At 46.3% G+C, this 21,111-nt stretch overlaps 1 protein-coding gene across 2 annotated transcripts in view; it reads left to right on the top strand.

Moving 5' to 3' along the window:
- The window catches only part of LOC122372372 (beta-1,3-galactosyltransferase 5-like), an 86,382-nt gene that overhangs the window by 33,424 nt on the left and 31,847 nt on the right, over nucleotides 1–21,111 (top strand). For both annotated transcript variants that reach the window (XM_043349493.1, XM_043349492.1), the window contains exon 2: nucleotides 12,574–12,988. In XM_043349493.1, the coding sequence (XP_043205428.1) occupies nucleotides 12,596–12,988 (393 nt within the window). In that variant the 5' untranslated portion in view covers nucleotides 12,574–12,595. The remainder of the gene's footprint in view (nucleotides 1–12,573; nucleotides 12,989–21,111) is intronic.

Below are 21,111 nucleotides of genomic sequence, written 5' to 3'. Positions count from 1 at the left end.
AACCAGGAATAGAATCAGCTTGCCATTTTGGGGTCAATTGATTTAGGTATAAATTTGGCTGATTTTAATAAACATATGTTCGTGCTGATTAGTGCAATATCTTATCTATGCTGCACTTTATATGTCAAGTGCATTATTTTATTTTTGGAGTAGGCTCATGGCCTCTGAAGTCAATCTAAGTTTCTTTACTCCCTGCCTGTTGAATAACGCATCCGCCCGACTCTTCATTCTAGGGGACGAGGCCATCTCCGCTCTGATTGAGGCCCTGGAGTCTGAGGAGAGCGTCCTGGCGCGCGCCGCGCGGAGACGTCGACATCGTCGAAAACGCTGGCTTGAAGCTGGTGGTGGAAGGAGAAACTGTATGTGATTTGGGAGAATGCGATATCGCCACCCGGCTGCTGGCATGGGCGACTGCGCAAACATACTGTGTTTGGGAAAACATCCACTTGCTAAAGCTAAAAATGTGTTCATATTTGGCTCTGGAGTTCTTTGGCTTGGATGTGTAAGGCAAGTGACACGGCCGAATGGAAAGCGTTCCTGCAGGCTGATTGCGGGCTGATCGCAGACTGAATGCGGGCTGGTTGCGGGCTGATCGCATGGGCTGGTTGCGGGCTGGTTGTTCCTGACTGGAGACTTGCAGGCTGATTGCTCAGAGTAAAGAGGAAGGTAATACATTTTAAAGGTAGTGTGCCAGCTTTCTTGGACCGTATGGAGTTAATGGCCCAGATAAGGAGAACCGGATTTTTAGAACTTATCCATACCTTCAAAACTCATGGAAACGTCTTAAATTCTTCAAATTTTGAGTACCCCAGTGCGAAATTCGCCCCGACGGGTTGTCGGTCGTACCCCAACCAACCACATTTCACACCACTATGAACAATAAATGCACACACTGAAATCGCTATTACCGATATGCTCATCCAATCAAGTTTCGATAAACCCGTTCATCATCAGCTCCTGCGGTTTCGAACACGCCTGTTAGGTGGCTTCTGATGCTCGTCGAGGTCGGAATTTCCAAATACGCGTGGTGCGTCGGGCCGCGCGCTCTGACTTCGGCCAAGGAAAATGCGTCAGCTGATCATTGTCATTTCTGCCACTTGCGTGTGGTGAAATGGGGTCATAACTTATGAGACGGCTTTTTCATATCAATTATTTTACATAAAATCATATTTCAAACCATAAATAATGTTCGACAGTGTAGCACGCTACATCTTGACCATCTAACGTAGTATCTTTTCGGCACGGTCGGCCCGGTGACGCGCAGCTGAGCAGAGCGCTGCCGCACGCTTCCCTCCCTTGTCATTATTCCCTCCCTCCTCCCACCCGTCGCCAGGTCCACCCTCCCCAATCATTTCTCACTGTCCGCACAGAATGGGCCGCCATTAAACTCCAATTAAGACAAGCACCTCTGAAGACAGTCACATCAGGATGAGTCATTGGTAGTCATTACAAAGCAGCTGAAGCTACAAGCAAACGTCGGCACACTGTGAGACCACGCGCAGGCTTAAGGCACGTAGCACATTGGGTCTCACGTAGCCATGGTAGCACAACAGTGCGTCTCACTGCAACGGAATCTGCTAAACTTAGCAGACAGCTTCCGAAACAGACGTAGTTCAGGACGTCTCCACTGCGGACAGAAAGCGCTGTTGTCCGAAACAAACGTAGTTCAGGACGTCCCCACCGCGGACAGAAGGCGCTGTTCTACCGACCCTCCCAATCAAGATGACGTCAGTGGGCGGAGCAAGAGTGACGTCACAAGGGGCGTTGCCGGCAGACGAAACGGAAGGAAACAAAAGTTTGAATAAAATGAAATTGAAGAATCAAAATTAAAACTCGAAAATCACCAACCTTTCGGGGATTGGTTTATGCCAGCGACTACTAAGATGATAAAGCACTCAACACGAAGACGATTCGACGGCCAAAAATTGCAGACACAGAGGAGCAAGGTGACTAAACAGGACAGAGGGCGCCATCTTACGGGCCCACCCACCAGAAGAAGGCAGAGGAAGATGACGTCGCAAGGGCGTGGCAGTCACCCCTCCCCCCCCCAACTATAAAAGGGTGCGCCACCCAACCAGAGGGAGAATCACAGTCGCGCAGCCGAGAGTCACAGTCCACAGCTGGAGCCGGAGACGCTATCTGGGAGCCGCCGTCAGTCCGGGGTCACCCGCGAGAAGCCTCTTCAGTTCGAGTGATCAGAACCGAGGACAGCCGCCGACGCTTGCGACCACACTGAGAAGCGGAAGCACAGAGAAACTCCAGAATGTGAGTGTTGTTGAAAAGTCTGCTCAATCCCAATCCTTGACCCCCCCCCCCCCCTCTGCCCAGCCTGCCGTGCCGTGACGACTGCCAAACATTTTCGGTTGCGATAAAATGCCCTCTCAATTGGAATTGGAAAACTTAAATTACTTTGAACTTATTGGTCCAGACACCCTAGTAGCATATTAGGATCTGAATTGGGAAGGTCATGTCAGAGTCGCCAGCAAACCGTTATGGCCCGTCGGAATTCACGATTAGGCCGGGAGCGAGATGCTAAAATTTGAATAAGCAGCTCATTGTCACGAACGTTGAGATTGATGACATGATGCGTGTCAGCATTGAATAACGAATATGTCTTTGTGTTTGGCCAAGCTGGTTCGTTCGATTTATTATCGGCGGTAGTCAGGTGCGATTAAGATTTGAGGTTGGAATTCGTTTGTGAAATTAAGGGTGTAGATTCGTGCTGTACTCACTAAAAGTTGCTTTGCGAAATCATTGGTAATATTGCTGTAGGAATTAATTGCGAAGTCGAAATCAATTAGTGAACAGGTAAATACGGTTGACAGGGAATGTAATGTTTTAACCCGCGCCCGGCTGGGGGTCCTGGATTTCCACGCCCTGCTGGGGGGGGGGTGTTTGAACACCCCCCCTTCTAACTCGGCTCCTGGGCCACGTAGCGACACGCGGAAGGCGGCGTTCGAAAGAGCGTCAAAAATAATGAGGAAATCACTTCGGTCAATTTTTTGGTCAGGTCAAAGGTCAGGTCACCAGAGGTCATTGAAGGCAAAATTTCGCCGATTTCAAGGTCGAATGTCGACAATTTCCAAGAAGCCAACGCATAACTCGGGAACCAATAGAGCTACAGCGCCGCAGAAAAGCGCATTCGATAGCCCTATTAACGCCCTTTCTGAGTAATTTTCTCAGATTTGACCTAACGTCAACGGTTTTGCCTGCAGGGGGCAAAAACTGCAAAAATAGCCGATTTTTTCGGAAACAGTTTTTCTGCAATAACTTTTGACTCAAGCCTTGTACGAGCTTACTTTTACCGGCATCGTGTTCCTCTTGTCAAGACGCATCGAATGAACTATAACTTGACCTTGAAAGGTCAACTTGAAAATTTGACCTCAGGTCAAGGTCATGACCTGACCGGAAAGGGTCATGTTGCATATCAGTCGATCGGTATCGTCGAGCTGAACACATCTAAGGCGTTTTCATCATTCTAGCATGCCTCTATCAAAAGTTATTTGCGAAAAACTGTTAGATACTATTCGTGACCTAAGATGACCTCAGGCACAGATAACAGTAGTACTACTGTTATCTGTGCCTCAGGGCATAATCAGGGGTCACGGACACCATTTTCATGTTCAGTGTGTCTAAACCACTTGTAATTCAGTGTTTGGGAGTGTTTATAATGTCTTTCGTCCAAAAGAGGCGCATTTCAATTTTCTCCCATTGACTTATAATGGTGAGGTCGCAAAATTGACCTGACCTTAGGTCATCGATATCAAAATTCTGAGATATACATTTTGTACATGCTATTGCTCTTAGCAATCGCTGTAAGTTTCAAAGCGATCGGTCACTCGGTGTAGCTATGACTGACATTGAAACTTTTTATGAGGTGAGGTCACTTCAAGTGACCTGGTGACCTGACCTTGAATGACCTTGGTCTGAAATTTTCACAACATGTGTAGAATTGATGTATGATAAGGTGTACCAAAAACGGCGGCGCTCCGCGCCGCCGTTTTTGAGATATTCGCGAAAAACCACAAGGGGGGTGTTCAAACACCCCCCCCCCAGCAGGGCGCGGGTTAAGGTGGCGACTGATTCATGCAATCGATCTATGAATATGGCTATGAGTTATGATTTTCAACAGATATGAATGCTTGAGCTTACGGCGGAATTTCTTCTGTTACTTAGGTGTAGAGTTGAGAGTAGTCGGTTGAGGTCGACGGTCTGACACTTTGCGACTTTAGATGGTCACTTTGCGTCATTGAAATTGCGAAATGTCGAGTAACAGGTAGATGTAGAATTGTTTGTGGTTAGAACTAATATGCGACTAATATAGGTACCGATCGTTGTGCTTTTGTAGAATAAATACCAGAAAGGACCATCTTTGTTGGGGAACGATTAAATGGGACAAGGAGTTAAAAAAAACTTACGTAGAACGGAGCTGATGAGATGTCGAACAGGGAGATATTGTAGCGATATTTTACCAGATTCACACTCACTGACACACCCGGTGAATCTACCCAGCCAGAAGAGACAACACGCACGAGCACTACACCGCGAGTGATGACGCGCCCATCGGGGCGTGGCCTTGACTGACTGTCGACGCGACGCCAGCCGGCGCGGCGGCCAGTATCGTCGTCCCCGACGCGGGCGTTGAGCCGCCAGAGGGCGCGAGGAGCAGCCACAACAGGGGCAGTGGGTTAGCCGTAATTGGGGCGCGTGCGGTAGGTGAAGGTCATCGTGGAATATGGTTAGTTGTGGAAAGTTGCAACGGGATAAGAACGTAAACAGTTAATGCATAATTTTAAATATGACATGCTATATGATATCTAGGACTGCAGTTCGTTTGATGTGCATTGTTTACTGCTGATGGGATGATTTAAATTAGATTTTCTATGAAGGGCTAGGGACCCCTATGACAATATTTTGGAACTCTATAAATATAATTTGTATAGGTAACTATTAGTCCATCGGAAGCTATCGAGCGAAATTTAATGAGTCACTTCCGTTTGAGCATTCAGTAATTTACTATTATACGGTGGATCACAACCAGACGACAGATCGGTGCGTACTAATTGGTTCCATATCATCTGATTAAATCAAGAGAAGTTCAAGGCCTGCTAGGATTGTATACGAGAACTGATGATTAGGTTCACGCGTGCAGCAGCACTAAGGACTTGAGATTACGATTAGGTTGGATAAATAATGCGTTTTTGTTCTTCGCGTTCTTACGAGTTAGCGCCAATAACTACTCCACCAATATTGGCACCGGGCATTGTGAGGCACAGACGGCTTGTTTGCCCGTCTCCTATGGCGTAACGTTTACCAGCATGACCGTATGAGACACAGATGCACTTCTCATAAACACACGTCCAGACCGGAATAATCAGAGGGACACACCGTCACGTACGCAGGGCATATGCACGTTTTCCGCCAGTGGTACCGGCTACTGTTAGATTTCCCGCTTAGGTAATACTGGGTAACGAGGCAGTGAGAGGTTTATATGGCAGAGGGAAGGAGAAGACTGGTACAGTGCAGTCGGAGAGTAAGTTGGAGCTATGCCAAAGGTAAGAAGCCGAAGGTCAGGGGTGAGTCACCCAAAGGGCGGATAAGGCAAGCTGTAGTGTCCCGAATAAGTCCTCATACTTATTTTGTAAGGGTACCTTAACCCGCGCCCTGCTGGGGGGGGGTGTTTGAACACCCCCCCTGTGGTTTTTCGCGAATATCTCAAAAACGGCGGCGCGGAGCGCCGCCGTTTTTGGTACACCTTATCATACATCAATTCTACACATGTTGTGAAAATTTTAGACCAAGGTCTTTCAAGGTCAGGTCACCAGGTCACTTGAAGTGACCTCACCTCATAAAAACTTTCAATGTCTGTCATAGCTACACCGAGTGACCGATCGCTTTGAAACTTTCAGTGATTGCTAAGAGCAATAGCATGTACAAAATGTATATCTCAGAATTTTGATATCGATGACCTAAGGTCAGGTCAATTTTGCGACCTCCCCATTATAAGTCAATGGGAGAAAATTGAAATGCGCCTCTTTTGGATGAAAGACATTATAAACACTCCCAAACACCGAATTACAAGTGGTTTAGACACACTGAACTTAAAAATGGTGTCCGTGACCCTTGTTTATGCCCTGAGGTCATCTTAGGTCACGAATGGTATCTAACAGTTTTTCGCAAATAACTTTTGATAGAGGCATGCTAGAGCAATGAAAACGCCTTAGATGTGTTCAGCTCGACGATACGGATCGACTGATATGCAACATGACCCTTTCCGGTCAGGTCATGACCTTGACCTGAGGTCAAATTTTCAAGTTGACCTTTCAAGGTCAAGTTATAGTTCATTCGATGCGTCTTGACGAGAGGAACACGATGCCGGTAAAAGTAAGCTCGTACAAGGCTTGGGTCAAAAGTTATTGCAGAAAAACTGTTTTCGAAAAAATCGGCTATTTTTGCAGTTTTTGCCCCCTGCAGGCAAAACCGTTGACGTTAGGTCAAATCTGAGAGAATTACTCAGAAAGGGCGTTAATAGGGCTATCGAATGCGCTTTTCCGCGGCGCTGTAGCTCTATTGGTTCCCGAGTTATGCGTTGGCTTCTTGGAAATTTTCGACATTCGACCTGGAAATCGGCGAAATTTTGCCTTCAATGACCTCTGGTGACCTGACCTTTGACCTGACCAAAAAATTGACCGAAGTGATTTCGTCATTATTTTTTACGCTCTTTCGAACGCCGCCTTCCGCGTATCGCTACGTGGCCCAGGAGCCGAGTTACAAGGGGGGGTGTTCAAACACCCCCCCCCCCCAGCAGGGCGTGGAAATCCAGGACCCCCAGCAGGGCGCGGGTTAATCGGTACTGGACAGCCTCAGGGGAGGTAACGATGTACTCCAGGACACGTAAGGCCTTGAAAGTAAATCCCAGGGTTTAAGGAGAGTTCCTGAGGAGAGTTCCAGGATATGAACGGTGGTCCCTGGGTCGTGAACGGAGGTGTTACACGCGGACCGGAAGAGGGCATAGGTAATCTCTCCCGGATAGAGAGATAAGTCGGATATAAATCGTGTATGTGTGTACCATAAGTCTATCGGACGTGTAGTGAATCCCATAAATTAGTAGGGTGGATATTTGTGTATGATTATTCTGGACGGCCCTGCGATAAGTATCTTTGTCGCCGGTTAGCGGAGCATGCATATGGATTTCGGAAAGAGACATTTATCTCGCCGGGGAGACCATGGTTTGTAAGACGCCTAACACTATCGGAGGGAATTTCGGGGGCTACCAATTAAATTTGGGTGAATACATGAAATGTGAACGTAATGCGAGCAAGGATGTGAGAATGATGACGCATGAATCTTAGAGTAAGGCCGATAGGAATTTGGTAGAATTCGGTTATGGCAGTCGAACAAATGATTCTCGAGGGCAACTGAAACTAGCAACGCTAATACGAATTAAGTGGGTAATTTTCTTAATGGGGAGGCCAGTGATATAGGAATAGGTGACTGGACGAATGATCACATTCAATTTATCAACGTAATTACCACCCATATGTTTGGCAGTGGTCATCGGGACTTCGAATGCCCTGTCCTTCACCTACCCAACTGTGCCGCAAACCCAGCTGATCGGACCCCTCTATCCCTAATCCGAGCAGTGAAGAAGCATCTCGTGCATCATGGTCTATACAATGAACAGAATCATCAAGCCTCTAAATTAAAAAGCATCTTCCACCAGATGTATTTGTATGCAAGGAGGATCTAAATCTCCATCTCAGGATCTAATCTCCATCTCAGGATCTCTAGATCTCTCTCGGGATCTTTTCCAAGACTCTCAAGCTCCCCTGTTCTACCAGCTTTACTATCGAGGATCTCCCAGCAGCAATTTGCTCTCTTTTCTGCTACAACCAGCCGAACAACAATGGACCGCTGTTTGAGTAACTCCATCTCAGGATCTCTAGATCTCTCTCGGGATCTTTTCCAAGACTCTCAAGCTCCCCTGTTCTACCAGCTTTACTATCGAGGCATTACAGCAGCGAATTGTTCTTCTTGTACAACCAGTTGAGCGACAATGGACCGCGGTGTTTGATGAACCGCAAAGAAGATGCAGCTAATTTTATTCCTTCTTTCTTTTTTCTCTAAATCCCCTCGCTACAACAGCCAAATAAAAGAAACAATACCAATACGGGCTTACAGTTTAAGGCTCGACATTGTGTTGTCTACGATTAGACAGCTGATAACTCATTCCCGTACGTCGTATGGTCGTAACACTATAATGACCTTTGCTTATTGTCACAAGTTCGCCGCATTCGCGATTGTTGCCCGACGCCTGTTTGCAGGTGAGCCCACTAGAGTTGTTATACATATCTAAAAACCGAAAAACTTTTAGGCGAAAAAGGCACTATTCCAGGCCCATTTTTGATTTTTTTTTGCGATATTAGGTAAAAACAGAAGCTTCTTATCTTAGGAAAAATAAAATGGGAAATCTTTCAAAGGTGGCACACTACCTTTAAGGTGTATCAAGTACTGTGTTTGCGCAGCAGATGTGACGGCGCAGGTCGATAGCCATGCATGGGAGGTTCAATAGACGATAAACGGGGATTTTGCGGTATTACAATAGAACTGAAAGGGTTCTACAACCGATATTCGGAACACAGGGTGGTTTCCCTATAAACCTCAGGGACTTCTTCACAGACCCTTTGGGGTTCTTATCTAGGTGCTAAGAACGCTCTTATTATAAACCCTAAACCTCATAAGAGTCTTTGGAAGAATCGTGTGGATTCTTTTGATGAGAATGCAAAGCCGTCTACGTGAAGAACCATGGGGGTTCTAAAAAACGGTGGCATAACATTTTACCCCACAGGGGTCTAAATACCCCTGTACGTTCTTAATGTTCTTCCAAAGTGCTTTCAGTGTTCAACTGAAAGTACTTTGATATTTTCTTTTTGGTTTTCACTATATTTATTTTTGAAAACTGAACAAAATACCGACATATTTTTTTAATTATAATTTCCAAAGAATCAAATGAAAAAAATACCTATTATTTTGCATTTTAATGTTTCTTTTTGGAAAGAAATAGTTCCTGTAATACGTATCTTGGTCCTATTCGCTTCTAAGGCTCTTTCCCTGCGGATTTTGTTCGGACCGCCGATTTGTATTAGCAGGTGGATACATGAGTCGGTAGTACGCTCCTGATTCGCATTAGCGGTGAATCCGATCGTGATACGTATTTGCTTTGCTCATGTAACCGCGGATCGGATCGCCGATTCGTACTAGCAGGTGGCTACATGAGTCGGTAATGCGTTCCTAATTCGAATTAGCGGCTAAATACGTAGGGGAGAGCGGGGCCAGTTGAACCACTTTTTATATATTGACATGCACAGCGAGATCTAGTTGTCATATCGAAAAGTGCACAATGCCATGAAAAAATATGCTCTTTTGGCTTTATTTTAAGATATGTAAAATTATGTTTCAAACATATTTTGCTGCCAAACGCATGCTTATAAAACAGCTCTACGCCCGTTTCAATTGACCCCGATGCGAGGGTCAATTGAACCAGCCCATGGGGTCAATTGCACCTATCCTTAACAATGGGATGGTTTCCTCTTTAACCCGCGAGTTGCTGGGGGGGGGGGGGCGTTAAACGCCCCCACTTTTTTCGCCGGGCCATAGCATAAAAACGGCGCGCCGCAGGCGCGCCAAATTTTGGGTACCTGTAGGGAATTGACTGAAGTTTATTGTGACAAAGTTTCAAAAAAAATCGGTCGGAAAATTTTTGAGATATCGAGGTTTTAGTGACGTCATGATTTCTGAGTTTTCGACCAAAAACGGCATATGTTCAAAAAATTATATAAAATCACAGAATAGACATACAGACATGCTGTAAACGCCATTAGACTGCCAATACCATGATCAATCAAATGGCTATCTTCGATTATTGATTATCGTTCCGCATTTTCCATAATCTTGAACTGAATCTTGGCAATTTTTCGTGACTACTTCACGACCATGATACATGAATTTCTTAAATTGAACTTTTTGAGCCAAACACGTACACATATGATAAAATAAATGTCACCATCGTGTTCTACGCCCCAAATTACCTATAAAACATGTGTCACAGGCTGCGAATATCAGTTTTGATTTTCGAGGATATGTGCCTACCCGGTTGACCTGACCTTGACCCTGACCTATGCTTGACTGACCCCTACATGGAGCTGACACTCTTGTAGGCCTTATAAGATGGATTGTGCACCGTTTTGACAGAGTTTATGGCGAGAGGCGCCCATTGCGAAGTCCTGAAGTCCATGCTACTGAAAGCCCGATTTCAGGTGTTTGACCTGACCTTGACCCGACCTGTGACCTCAAAATTCAACTTTAAAGTACTCATCTGAAGCGTCTCGTCGCGCTCTTTCGCTTGCCGCCTCGTGCGTTTCGCTGCGCTTATTGGTTCTCGAGTTATCGGCTGGGGGCGTTTAACGCCCCCCCCCCCCCCCAGCAAACGGTGGGTGGCGAAATACCCCAGCAACTGCCGGGTTAATGCCACTTTCTTAAGGAGATATTTTGTCCGGTTTACTTTTCCAAATGCTACATTCAATAGGTCGTTGGAAAGCTAAAAGTGCAAAGTTCCTCATAATAGGTGACATAAAGTACATAGACTATGGTAAAATGGGCGGATGAAAAAAATGAGAAATATATCAGGCTATAGTGTGCTATCAAACAAAAGGCTGAAGAAAAAGGGGTCAAAAATTGAGCTCTAGTAAACTACTATTTCAGTTTAAAAGCTCATTTCAAAGGTGGACTATTTCCTTAAATGTTTACAGCCGTTGAACAAGAACCATTGCAAAGGTCACCGGGGTCCATTGAAACGGCATGTGGCCCTGTTTCAACTGACCCTCAGAGAAGCGTTTCAATTGACCCCATCCGCTCCCGCCATCTCGCACGCGCCGTAAAGCACACATGTCAAACGAGCTGGAGGGACGGCATCATGCTGAATGAAGGGCCAAATATGGTGTTATTCCGGAGCCAGGAGTTCTTCTTTCAGCAAACAAAGGTATATGAGATATCACAAAATATTCCTAAAAACGATTTCTCCCAAACGCCCCTCAAAAACACAAAAACAAGTGTCATATCAAAATTAACGTCCGTTTGCCGCCCAAACGCCGTTGACAAAGGAAGTGGTCGAGCGCGGATGCGCAGTGGTGTCGGCAACGCCATATGTTGCATACTGTTGAAAATAAAGCCATGTTTCATCTGACCCCGTGTTTCAACTGGCCCCGCTCTCCCCTATTTACTGTGCTCATGTAACCCCGATAAGTGAGACGCACAGGCTCACTTTCCATCTAAGGCGAACAGCTGATTTTGGTGCCGGAGTTTCATTCATGCTAAGGCGCTCAATTACAGCGCCGCATTTCAGTTAGCGTCGGGCGCAAAAGCTACTATGCTCCGCCCCTCCATCACGTGACCCTGCCCTCACGTGGCCTCAGTCACGTGGTGTTTCTACTTCTTGGCGCATGGCGGCGCTAGTCTCGCAGGGGCGGTGGTAGCTTGCTCCCCCGCCGTCCGGGGGGTGATTGGTAGCAAGTGCTGGTGACTGTATGTACATACAGTGGGGCATGCATGTATAAAATTAACCCGGCAGTTGCTGGGGTATTTCGCCACCCACCGTTTGCTTGGGGGGGGCGTTAAACGCCCCAAGCCGATAACTCGAGAACCAATAGGTGCAGCGAAACGCACGAGGCGGCAAACGAAAGACCGCGACGAGACGCTTCAGATGAATACTTTTAAATCGAATTTGGAGGTCACAGGTCGTGTCAAGGTCAGGTCAAACACATGAAATCGGGCTTTCAGTAGCATGCACTTCAGGACTTCGCAATGGGCGCCTCTCGTCATAAACTCTGTCAAAACGGTGCAAATCCACCATATAAGGCCTACAAGAGAGTCTGCTCCATGTAGGGGTCAGTCAAGCATAGGTCAGGGTTAAGGTCAGGTCAACCGGGTAGGCACATATCCCCGAAAATAAAAACTGATATTCGCAGCCTGTGACACATGTTTTATGGGTAATTTGGGGCGTAAAACACGATGGTGACGTTCATTTTATCATATGTGTACGTGTTTGGCTCAAAAAGTTCAATTTAAGAAATGCATGTATCATGGTCGCGAAGTATAGTCACGACAAATTGCCGAGATTCAGTTCAAGATTTTGGAAAATGCGGAACGATCATGAATAATCAAAGATAGCCATTTGATTGTTCATGGTATTGGCAGTCTAATGGCGTTTACGGCATGTCTGTATGTCTATTCTGTGATTTTATGATGTTTTTAACATATGCCGTTTTTGGTCGAAAACTCAGAAATCATGAAGTCACTAAAACCTTGATATCACAAAAATTTTCCGACCGATTTTTTTGAAACTTTGTCACAATAAACTACAATCAATTCCCTACAGGTACCTAAAATTTGGCGCGCCTGCGTTGCGCCGTTTTTGGTTCGGCGAAAAAAGTGGGGGCGTTTAACGCCCCCCCCCCCCCAGCAACTCGCGGGTTAGTAAATCTGGTGATCATTATCGACCAGCCATCACTATTTCAGAAAGCTGTTCTCTGGCGGCACCATGAAGACCCCGATCACGTTCCGTCGGCGGCTGCTGCTGACCTGCTGCTGCTCGCTGCTGGTGCTGTTGCTGGTGGCCCTGCAGGTCGTGCATCAGGCTCCTCAGATGGAGCTCCCAGCCGGCTGCTGGAGCGTTCCGGAGCCGCGCCTGGGCGCCGCTGTACTGCCGCAGTACGGCCGGTACCGATACCTGCTGAACAGTCCCGTGTGTGGTGGCGGGGAGGAGGTGCGGGCCGTGATCGTGGTCCACTCGGACCCGCGCCGCCCGGAGGTCCGCCAGGCCATCAGGGACTCGCTGCCGGCAGCCGAGCTGGCCCAACTCGGTCTGCGGCGCGCCTTCATGCTGGCTGAGGCGTCCACCAGGCTGAATGTGAATGACACCACCATATCGCAAGTGAGAGCTGGTTTTTGCCGTCTTGCAAAGCCTTGCTTTCTTACCAATAAGCAGTAGGGCAGGAACTATTTTCTGACTAAGGGGGGGGGGGGGCACACTTGTTATTCCCCGGTATCGTTTCGTACCATTGATCAACCTAGGGACTACCAGCAAATTTAGTTTTTCAACCTGTTTTCGGCCATTCATTTTCACACTTTCTACCCTCGCCCGCAAATGGGGGGGGGGGGGAGTTGCCACCCCTTATGTAGTTTTTCTGCTCTACACTCAACAATTTTAGAGATAAAAGCCTGATTTTTCGTATAGCTGCTCCTCTATCCTTTCTTGATGTCTACTAAAAATTTCAAGTTTCTGTGGTTTTTGGTTTCGGAGATATAACATTGTTCTTCAGGTCATGTCATGATCCAAATGTCAAATAGGTATCCAACATCTTGCGTTGGCTATGGGTCTTGTGAGCTTTTGACACCTTAATTTCGGCCTTTTTGCCAGTCTTACCTCCCACCTATCATGGAACATGTTGTTGGACGATGTACAGATGTCAAGGTCAGGGTCAAAGTCAACCTAGGTCATCTAAAAGCATTGCGTTTTAGGCAAGCTGAATTTACTTTTTGCGAAGTTTATTCGACTGTATTTTTGGTAAAAGTTTCTCATTTCCTGATTTTATGTAATATGGACACAAAAACAATCGGTGCACACATCAGTATACACACAGACACACACAGACACACAAACAACTATTATTGACCTTGACCTAATTTGACCTGTAATGACATCAGCAGCAAAAACCTGGTCGGATAGTGTGACAAAGAGGTTCTAGCTTGCTTGGCACCACAAAATGGCATCGTCATCGGTATATGGTGAGCAGCGAACTTGATATCCAACGGTGACCCAAAACAACATTTTTTAGTTTGGCCTGACCTGGAAGGTCAATGACTGACCTGAGAAGGTAAAACTGGGTATCATTGGATTTGTCTCTTCCCAAATAATATTTTTGGTCCTTACCGCGAAGCTCTATCTCCAACAGGAACGAAATAGCGCGGGGTTGGCAACCCCCCCCCCCCCGCCATGTGCGTTCTAGGATGGGAAAATGGCATGTGCAGGCGAGGGTTAACCCGCGCCCCGCTGGGGGAGGCAGATTCTGCCCCCTGCCTAACTTCAGAAACGATCGTCGTAGAAAGACGGGGAAAAGCAATCAAAAGCTCTCGACAAGGTGGATCTTCCCTCGCCGGCACAGCACCCGCCCCCCCCCCCCCCAAAGGTTTTTCGCAAATAACTCGCGTAAAAAGCGGCCGATCGCAACGAAACTTTCAGTACCCTCGCGTTAACCCGCGAGTTGCTGGGAGGGGGGCGTTTAACGCCCCCACTTTTTTCGCCGCGCTATAGCATAAAAACGGCGCGCCGCAGGCCCGCCAAATTTTGGCTACCTGTAGGGAATTGATTAAAGTTTATTGTGACAAAGCTTTTAAAACATCGGTCGGAAAATTTTTGAGATATCGAGGGTTTAGTGACGTCATGATTTCTGAGTTTTCGACCGAAAACGGCATATGTTCAAAAATCGTAAAAAATCACAAAATTGACATACAGACATGCGGTAAACGCCATTAGTCTGCCAATATCATGAACAATCAAATGGCTATCTTCGATTTTTGATTATCGCTCCGCATTTTCCAAAATCTTGAACTGAATCTTTGCAATTTCGCGCGACTTCTTTACGACCATGATACATGTATTTCGCGCCCTGCTGGGGGGTGTTTGAACACCCCCCCTTGTGGTTTATCGCAAATATCTCAAAAACGGCGGCGCGGAGCGCCACCGTTTTTGGCACACATGTTCGTGCATCTTTTCCGCACATGTTCTGAAACTTTCAGACCCAGGTCACCTTAGGTCAGGTCACCAGGTCGCGCCAAGTGACCTCACCTCAGAAAAAATAAGAATGCTCGTCATAGCTACACCGATTGATGGATTGCCTTGAAACTTTCAGCGTTTGTTTAGAGCAACATTATCTATAAAATAGTTATCTCGGAATTTTGATATTGGTGACCTAAGGTCAGGTCAATTTTGCGACCTCTCCATTATAAGTCAATGGGAGAAAATTAAAAGGCGTCTGTTTTGCACGAACGCCATTCTAGACACTCTCAAACATCGAGATGTAGATAAAATGGACACACTGAAACGGAAAATGGCAACTGTGACCCCTCGTTATGTCCCCGAGGTCATCTCAGGTCACGAACAGAATCTAACAGTTTTTCGCTAATAACTTCTGATAGAGACGTGCTAGAGCGCTGAAAACGCCTTAGATGTGTTCGGCTCGACGTTGCGGATCGACTGATATGCAGCATGACCTTTTCCGGTCAGGTTATGACCTTGATCTGAGGTCAAATTTTAAAGTTGACCTTTTAAGGTCAACTTATAGTTCATTCGACGCGTCTCGACGATAGGAACACGATGCTGGCAAAAGTAATGTCGTGGCTCTTTTGAGTCAAAAGTTATTGCCGAAAAAAACGTTTTTCGTAAAAACGGCTATTTTTGGAGTTTTTGCCCTCTGGAGGCTAAACCGTTGATCTGAGGTCAAATCTTAGAACATTACTCAGAAAGGTCTGTAAAAGTGCTATCGAATGCGCTTTTCCGCGGCGCTGTAGCTCTATCGGTTCCCGAGATAGCCGTTGGCAGTTTCCAAAATGTTGAAATAGTGGACACTTGACCTTTGGTGACCTCTGGTAACCTGACCTTTGACCTAAACCAAAAAATGACCGAAGTGTTTTCGTCCTTATTTTGGACGTTCTTTCTATTGCCGCTTACCGCGTGTCGCTACGTGGCCCAGGAGCCGAGTTAGAAGGGGGGTGTTCAGACACACCCCCCCCCCCCGACCCGGCGCGGAATCTCAGAGCACCGGCCCGGCGCGGGTTAAGATTTTAACCCTCGCCGGCACAGGGGGGTTGATGCAACCCCCCCCCCCCCCCTAAGGTTTTTCGCGAATAACTCGCGTAAAAAGCGGCCAATCGCAACGAAACTTTCAATACCCTCGCATTGATCAATTTTACACCTACCCTGAAAATTTCATGACCCTGACCCCAATGACCTTTGATCTGTGACCTCTTTTCTGTGACCATGGTTGGCCGAAATCGCGGTTCGGCGCATGTCGGCTCGCATTAGCCGCGCGTTTGCAAGCTTTCGTGGTTTTAAACGCTCAAACATGTGATTTGATGTTGCTCCCATGCATTAGGGTGGGTGTCAAGGTCACCTGAAGGTCAGGTCAGGTCATTGACCTTTGGTGACCTCGGGTGACCTCGGTTCTTTTTTTCGAGTTTTACATGTTTCTAGGCTAGTTTTTGGAGCTGAATTCGAATTTAGCAACCGTTTGAACATTTACGAAGTAGTTTTGGTGCCTTCGTAACATGTTACGAAGCTGTCCGAGGCGGTTGACACGTATTACGAATACCCGTCACAACCCCTACCGGTTGACCTGATCTGACCTGACCCGACCTGGTCTAAATGCTTAAAGACATCATCTCTGATCAAAACTAACACGATATTCGTGATCAGCACCCCGGAAAACCACGTAGCAGCCACACTTTACGACTTTCTAACAGGTCCCGATTTTCCCGGTTTTCGGGTCATTGACCTGACCTGGAAGGTCACCCGATGACCTAGGACCTTAAAATTGGGTATCATCGGCTTCCTCTCGTGACGGGCAACACGCTCGTTTTTTCCGCGAAGCTTTAGCTCGATCAGGGGCCAAACGCGAGGGGGGGTCGTACCAACCCTCCCCTTGTGCCGTCGAAGGACTCAAAATGGCCTGTGCCGGCGAGGGTTAACCCGCGCCCTGCTGGGGGGGTGTTTGAACACCCCCCCTTGTGGTTTTTCGCGAATATCTCAAAAACGGCGGCGCGGAGCGCCGCCGTTTTTGGTACACCTTATCATACATCAATTCTACACATGTTGTGAAAATTTCAGACTAAGGTCATGCAAGGTCAGGTCACCAGGTCACTTGAAGTGACCTCACCTCATAAAAAGTTTCAATGTCTGTCATAGCTACACCGAGTGACCGATCGCTTTGAAACTTTCAGCGATTGCTTAGAGCAATAGCATGTACAAAATGTATATCTCAGAATTTTGATTTCGATGACCTAAGGTCAGGTCAATTTTGCGACCTCCCCATTATAAGTCAATGGGAGAAAATTGAAACGCGCCTCTTTTGGACGAAAGACATTATAAACACTCCCAAACACCGAATTACAAGTGGTTTAGACACACTGAACATGAAAATGGTGTCCGTGACCCTTGTTTATGCCCTGAGGTCATCTTAGGTCACGAATGGTATCTAACAATTTTTCGCAAGTAACTTTTGATAGAGGCATGCTAGAGCGATGAAAACGCCTTAGATGTGTTCAGCTCGACGAGACGGATCGACTGATATGCAACATGACCCTTTCCGGTCAGGTCATGACCTTGACCTGAGGTCAAATTTTCAAGTTGACCTTTCAAGGTCAAGTTATAGTTCATTCGATGCGTCTTGACGAGAGGAACACGATGCCGGTAAAAGCAAGCTCGTACAGGGCTTGGGTCAAAAGTTATTGCAGAAAAACTGTTTCCGAAAAAATCGGCTATTTTTGCATTTTTTGCCCCCTGCAGGCAAAACCGTTGACGTTAGGTCAAATCTGAGAGAATTACTCAGAAAGGGCGTTAATAGGGCTATCGAATGCGCTTTTCCGCGGCGCTGTAGCTCTATTGGTTCCCGAGTTATGCGTTGGCTTCTTGGAAATTTTCGACATTTGACCTGGAAATCGGCGAAATTTTGCCTTCAATGACCTCTGGTGACCTGACCTTTGACCTGACCAAAAAATTGACCGAAGTGATTTCGTCATTATTTTTTACGCTCTTTCGAACGCCGCCTTCCGCGTATCGCTACGTGGCCCAGGAGCCGAGTTACAAGGGGGGGTGTTCAAACACCCCCCCCCCCCAGCAGGGCGTGGAAATCCAGGACCCCCAGCCGGGCGCGGGTTAAGATTGAGGTCAACTTTCAGGTCAAGGTCAGGTCAAAGGTAAAGTTCTGGGGCTTTGCATGATTAACCCGCGCCCTGGTTGGGTCTGTTTATAACGCGACCTGGTGGGGGGGGGGGCTTTTTTGCCCCCCTCGTATCTCCGAAACTACTGGACGGGTCCGCAAAATTCAAACGGCGTTCGAAAGGCCTGTCAAATTTGTGGAGGGAAACCAAATTTCATTGACCTCGGGGTCACCGATGACGTCACAGGTCAGGTCAAAGATGAAATGTTTCACCGTTCACGGGTCATCTAGGGAATGCGCTATAACACCGAAGAAAACGCAGTTTGGGGCATTCCATGTCAAATCGAAAAAAAATCGGTTGTTTTGCACCTTACCATCAGCGATTTCATTATAAATTTGTGAGCGAGTTCCTGTGTCGCCCCGGACATTACCTTGATGTTTTTTGCACATTCTGACCACAGGTCTTCTAAATATAGGGCATCAAATTTTTACAAAATGTTGCATCTTTATATTTTTGAACGACCATAACTTTGGTTGTACTTGTTTGATTTGAATGAAATAAACCTTACTGTTTAGGTAATTTCTTAAGCATTTGTTTAGAATTGCACCTACTTAAATATATGACCTTGAAATTTGCTTAACTCTGTTCTCAAGCACAAAAATTGAAATAGCAAAAAAACACGCCACCTTCGATTTGGCTCATTTTCATATATTTTATTGCCTACCATACCATAACAACCTGTGAAAAAAAAATAGAGTGTGCCATTCATAAGTTTTGAAGAAAATGGCACATATGCAAACGTATATTAGCGCGCGCAGTGGAGGGGGAAGAGCGAATTTCGCCCCACCCCTCCTGTTATTCGCCAATAGCTCATAATGTTAATGCGAAATTAATTATGTCTACCTGTCCAGAATTGAATTGCGCATCTCATCGTGCAAGCAATAAGAAAATCGGTTCACAACTGTTCTAGTAATAGCGGTGTAAAGTGAACATCCTGTCGCCTCGGCAGCCGGCGCCGACCGCTAGCCGCCGCCTGCAAATTGTAGACTGTGCCAGGACGGAACGGAACGGTTCCGTCTTTACATCACGCTTCTTACCGCTGATTAGATTCGATTCACGTCAAATTTTGTGAGAAGACTAAGAAATGTACAGGCAATCTTATGGTGAAAGAATTTTGAAAATCGGTTGGTAAACAATTGATATATGAACGTGTAAACACAAAATTGTGATTGCTGCGTTTCCCGCGTCGGCCGATCCCGCCTCAGCCGGCGACATGTTACTCTTAGCAGGCCTCTAACTGCCATATTTATTATTGGATTAACCCGCGCCCTGCTGGGGGTCCTGGTTTTCCACGCCCTGCTGGGGGGGGGTGTTTGAACACCCCCCTTCTAACTCGGCTCCTGGGCCACGTAGCGATACGCGGAAGGCGGCGTTCGAAAGAGCGTAAAAAATAATGACGAAATCACGTCAGTCAATTTTTTGGTCAGGTCAAAGGTCAGGTCACCAGAGGTCATTGAAGGCAAAATTTCGCCGATTTCCAGGTCGAATGTCGAAAATTTCCAAGAAGCCAACGCATAACTCGAGAACCAATAGAGCTACAGCGCCGCAGAAAAGTGCATTCGATAGCCCTATTAACATCCTTTCTGAGTAATTCTCTCAGATTTGACCTAACGTCAACGGTTTTGCCTGCAGGGGGCAAAAACTGCAAAAATAGCCTATTTTTCGGAAACAGTTTTTCTGCAATAACTGACCCAAGCCTTGCACGAGCTTACTTTCACCGGCATCGTGTTCCTCTCGTCAAGACGCATCGAATGAACTATAACTTGACCTTGAAAGGTCAACTTGAAAATTTGACCTCAGGTCAAGGTCATGACCTGACCGGAAAGGGTCATGTTGCATATCAGTCGATCCGTATCGTCGAGCTGAACACATCTAAGGCGTTTTCATCGCTCTAGCATGCCTCTATCAAAAGTTATTTGCGAAAAACTGTTAGATACCATTCGTGACCTAAGATGACCTCAGGGCATAAACAGGGGTCACGGACACCATTTTCATGTTCAGTGTGTCTAAACCACTTGTAATTCGGTGCTTGGGAGTGTTTATAATGTCTTTCATCCAAAAGAGGCGCATTTCAATTTTCTCCCATTGACTTATAATGGGGAGGTCGCAAAATTGATCTGACCTTAGGTCATCGATATCAAATTTCTGAGATAAACATTTTGTACGTGCTATTGCTCTTAGCAATCGCTGAAAGTTTCAAAGCGATCGGTCACTCGGTGTAGCTATGACAGACATTGAAACTTTTTATGAGGTGAGGTCACTTCAAGTGACCTGGTGACCTGACCTTGAATGACCTTGGTCTGAAATTTCTACAACATGTGTAGAATTGATGCATGATAAGGTGTACCAAAAACGGCGGCGCTCCGCGCCGAAATATTCGCGAAAAACCACAAGGGGGGTGTTCAAACACCCCCCCCCCCAGCAGGGCGCGGTTTAACTAGAAATTCCCCATACATACTCAAAAATGTATGTTCTTTCGTAAAGTGAAGATAAAACGACGTGAAGATATCTTTGCGTGATAATGTTTTCGTTGAATTTACTTCATGATGCATTTCCACACGGCTCAAAATTCACCGAAAAATACTGTTTGCCTGAGACACTTTTACTATGGAACTTGAATGCTTGACTACGATGACTATGCAATTCCATTCTCGCAGAATTTGGGATACCACTAATCAGCAAGCATTCATTTCAGAAAGTGTACACAAGCAAGCATGTCTTGACTCTGTCTTTCAAGGTCACGCGCGGTTGCGTGATGTTGATGCATGAAAACGGCGTTTGCCGCGAAAGTTATGGATGGCCCACTCCAGTTTTTTCACAGATGGTTAGGAACATTGTGAGGGACATAATATGTAAAAATTACCCAAATCGAAGGTGGCGTGTTTTTTGCTATTTCAATTTTTCTGTTTTAATTCAAGGTCAAATGCATTTCAAGGTCACTTCAATTTAATTTTATAATGTAATAAGATGGCGAAGTACTAAAATGAGCAGCATTATTGAATATCGTAGAAGAATAACCTTATGCTCACTATCTTTAAACAATCCAAAAAATTAGCCTAA

The sequence above is a fragment of the Amphibalanus amphitrite genome, unplaced genomic scaffold (assembly GCF_019059575.1).
Source record: "Amphibalanus amphitrite isolate SeventyFive unplaced genomic scaffold, NRLGWU_Aamphi_draft 001352F_arrow, whole genome shotgun sequence".
Classification (NCBI taxonomy): Eukaryota; Metazoa; Arthropoda; class Thecostraca; order Balanomorpha; family Balanidae; genus Amphibalanus; species Amphibalanus amphitrite.
This window is presented reverse-complemented; position numbering and strand designations above follow the sequence as displayed.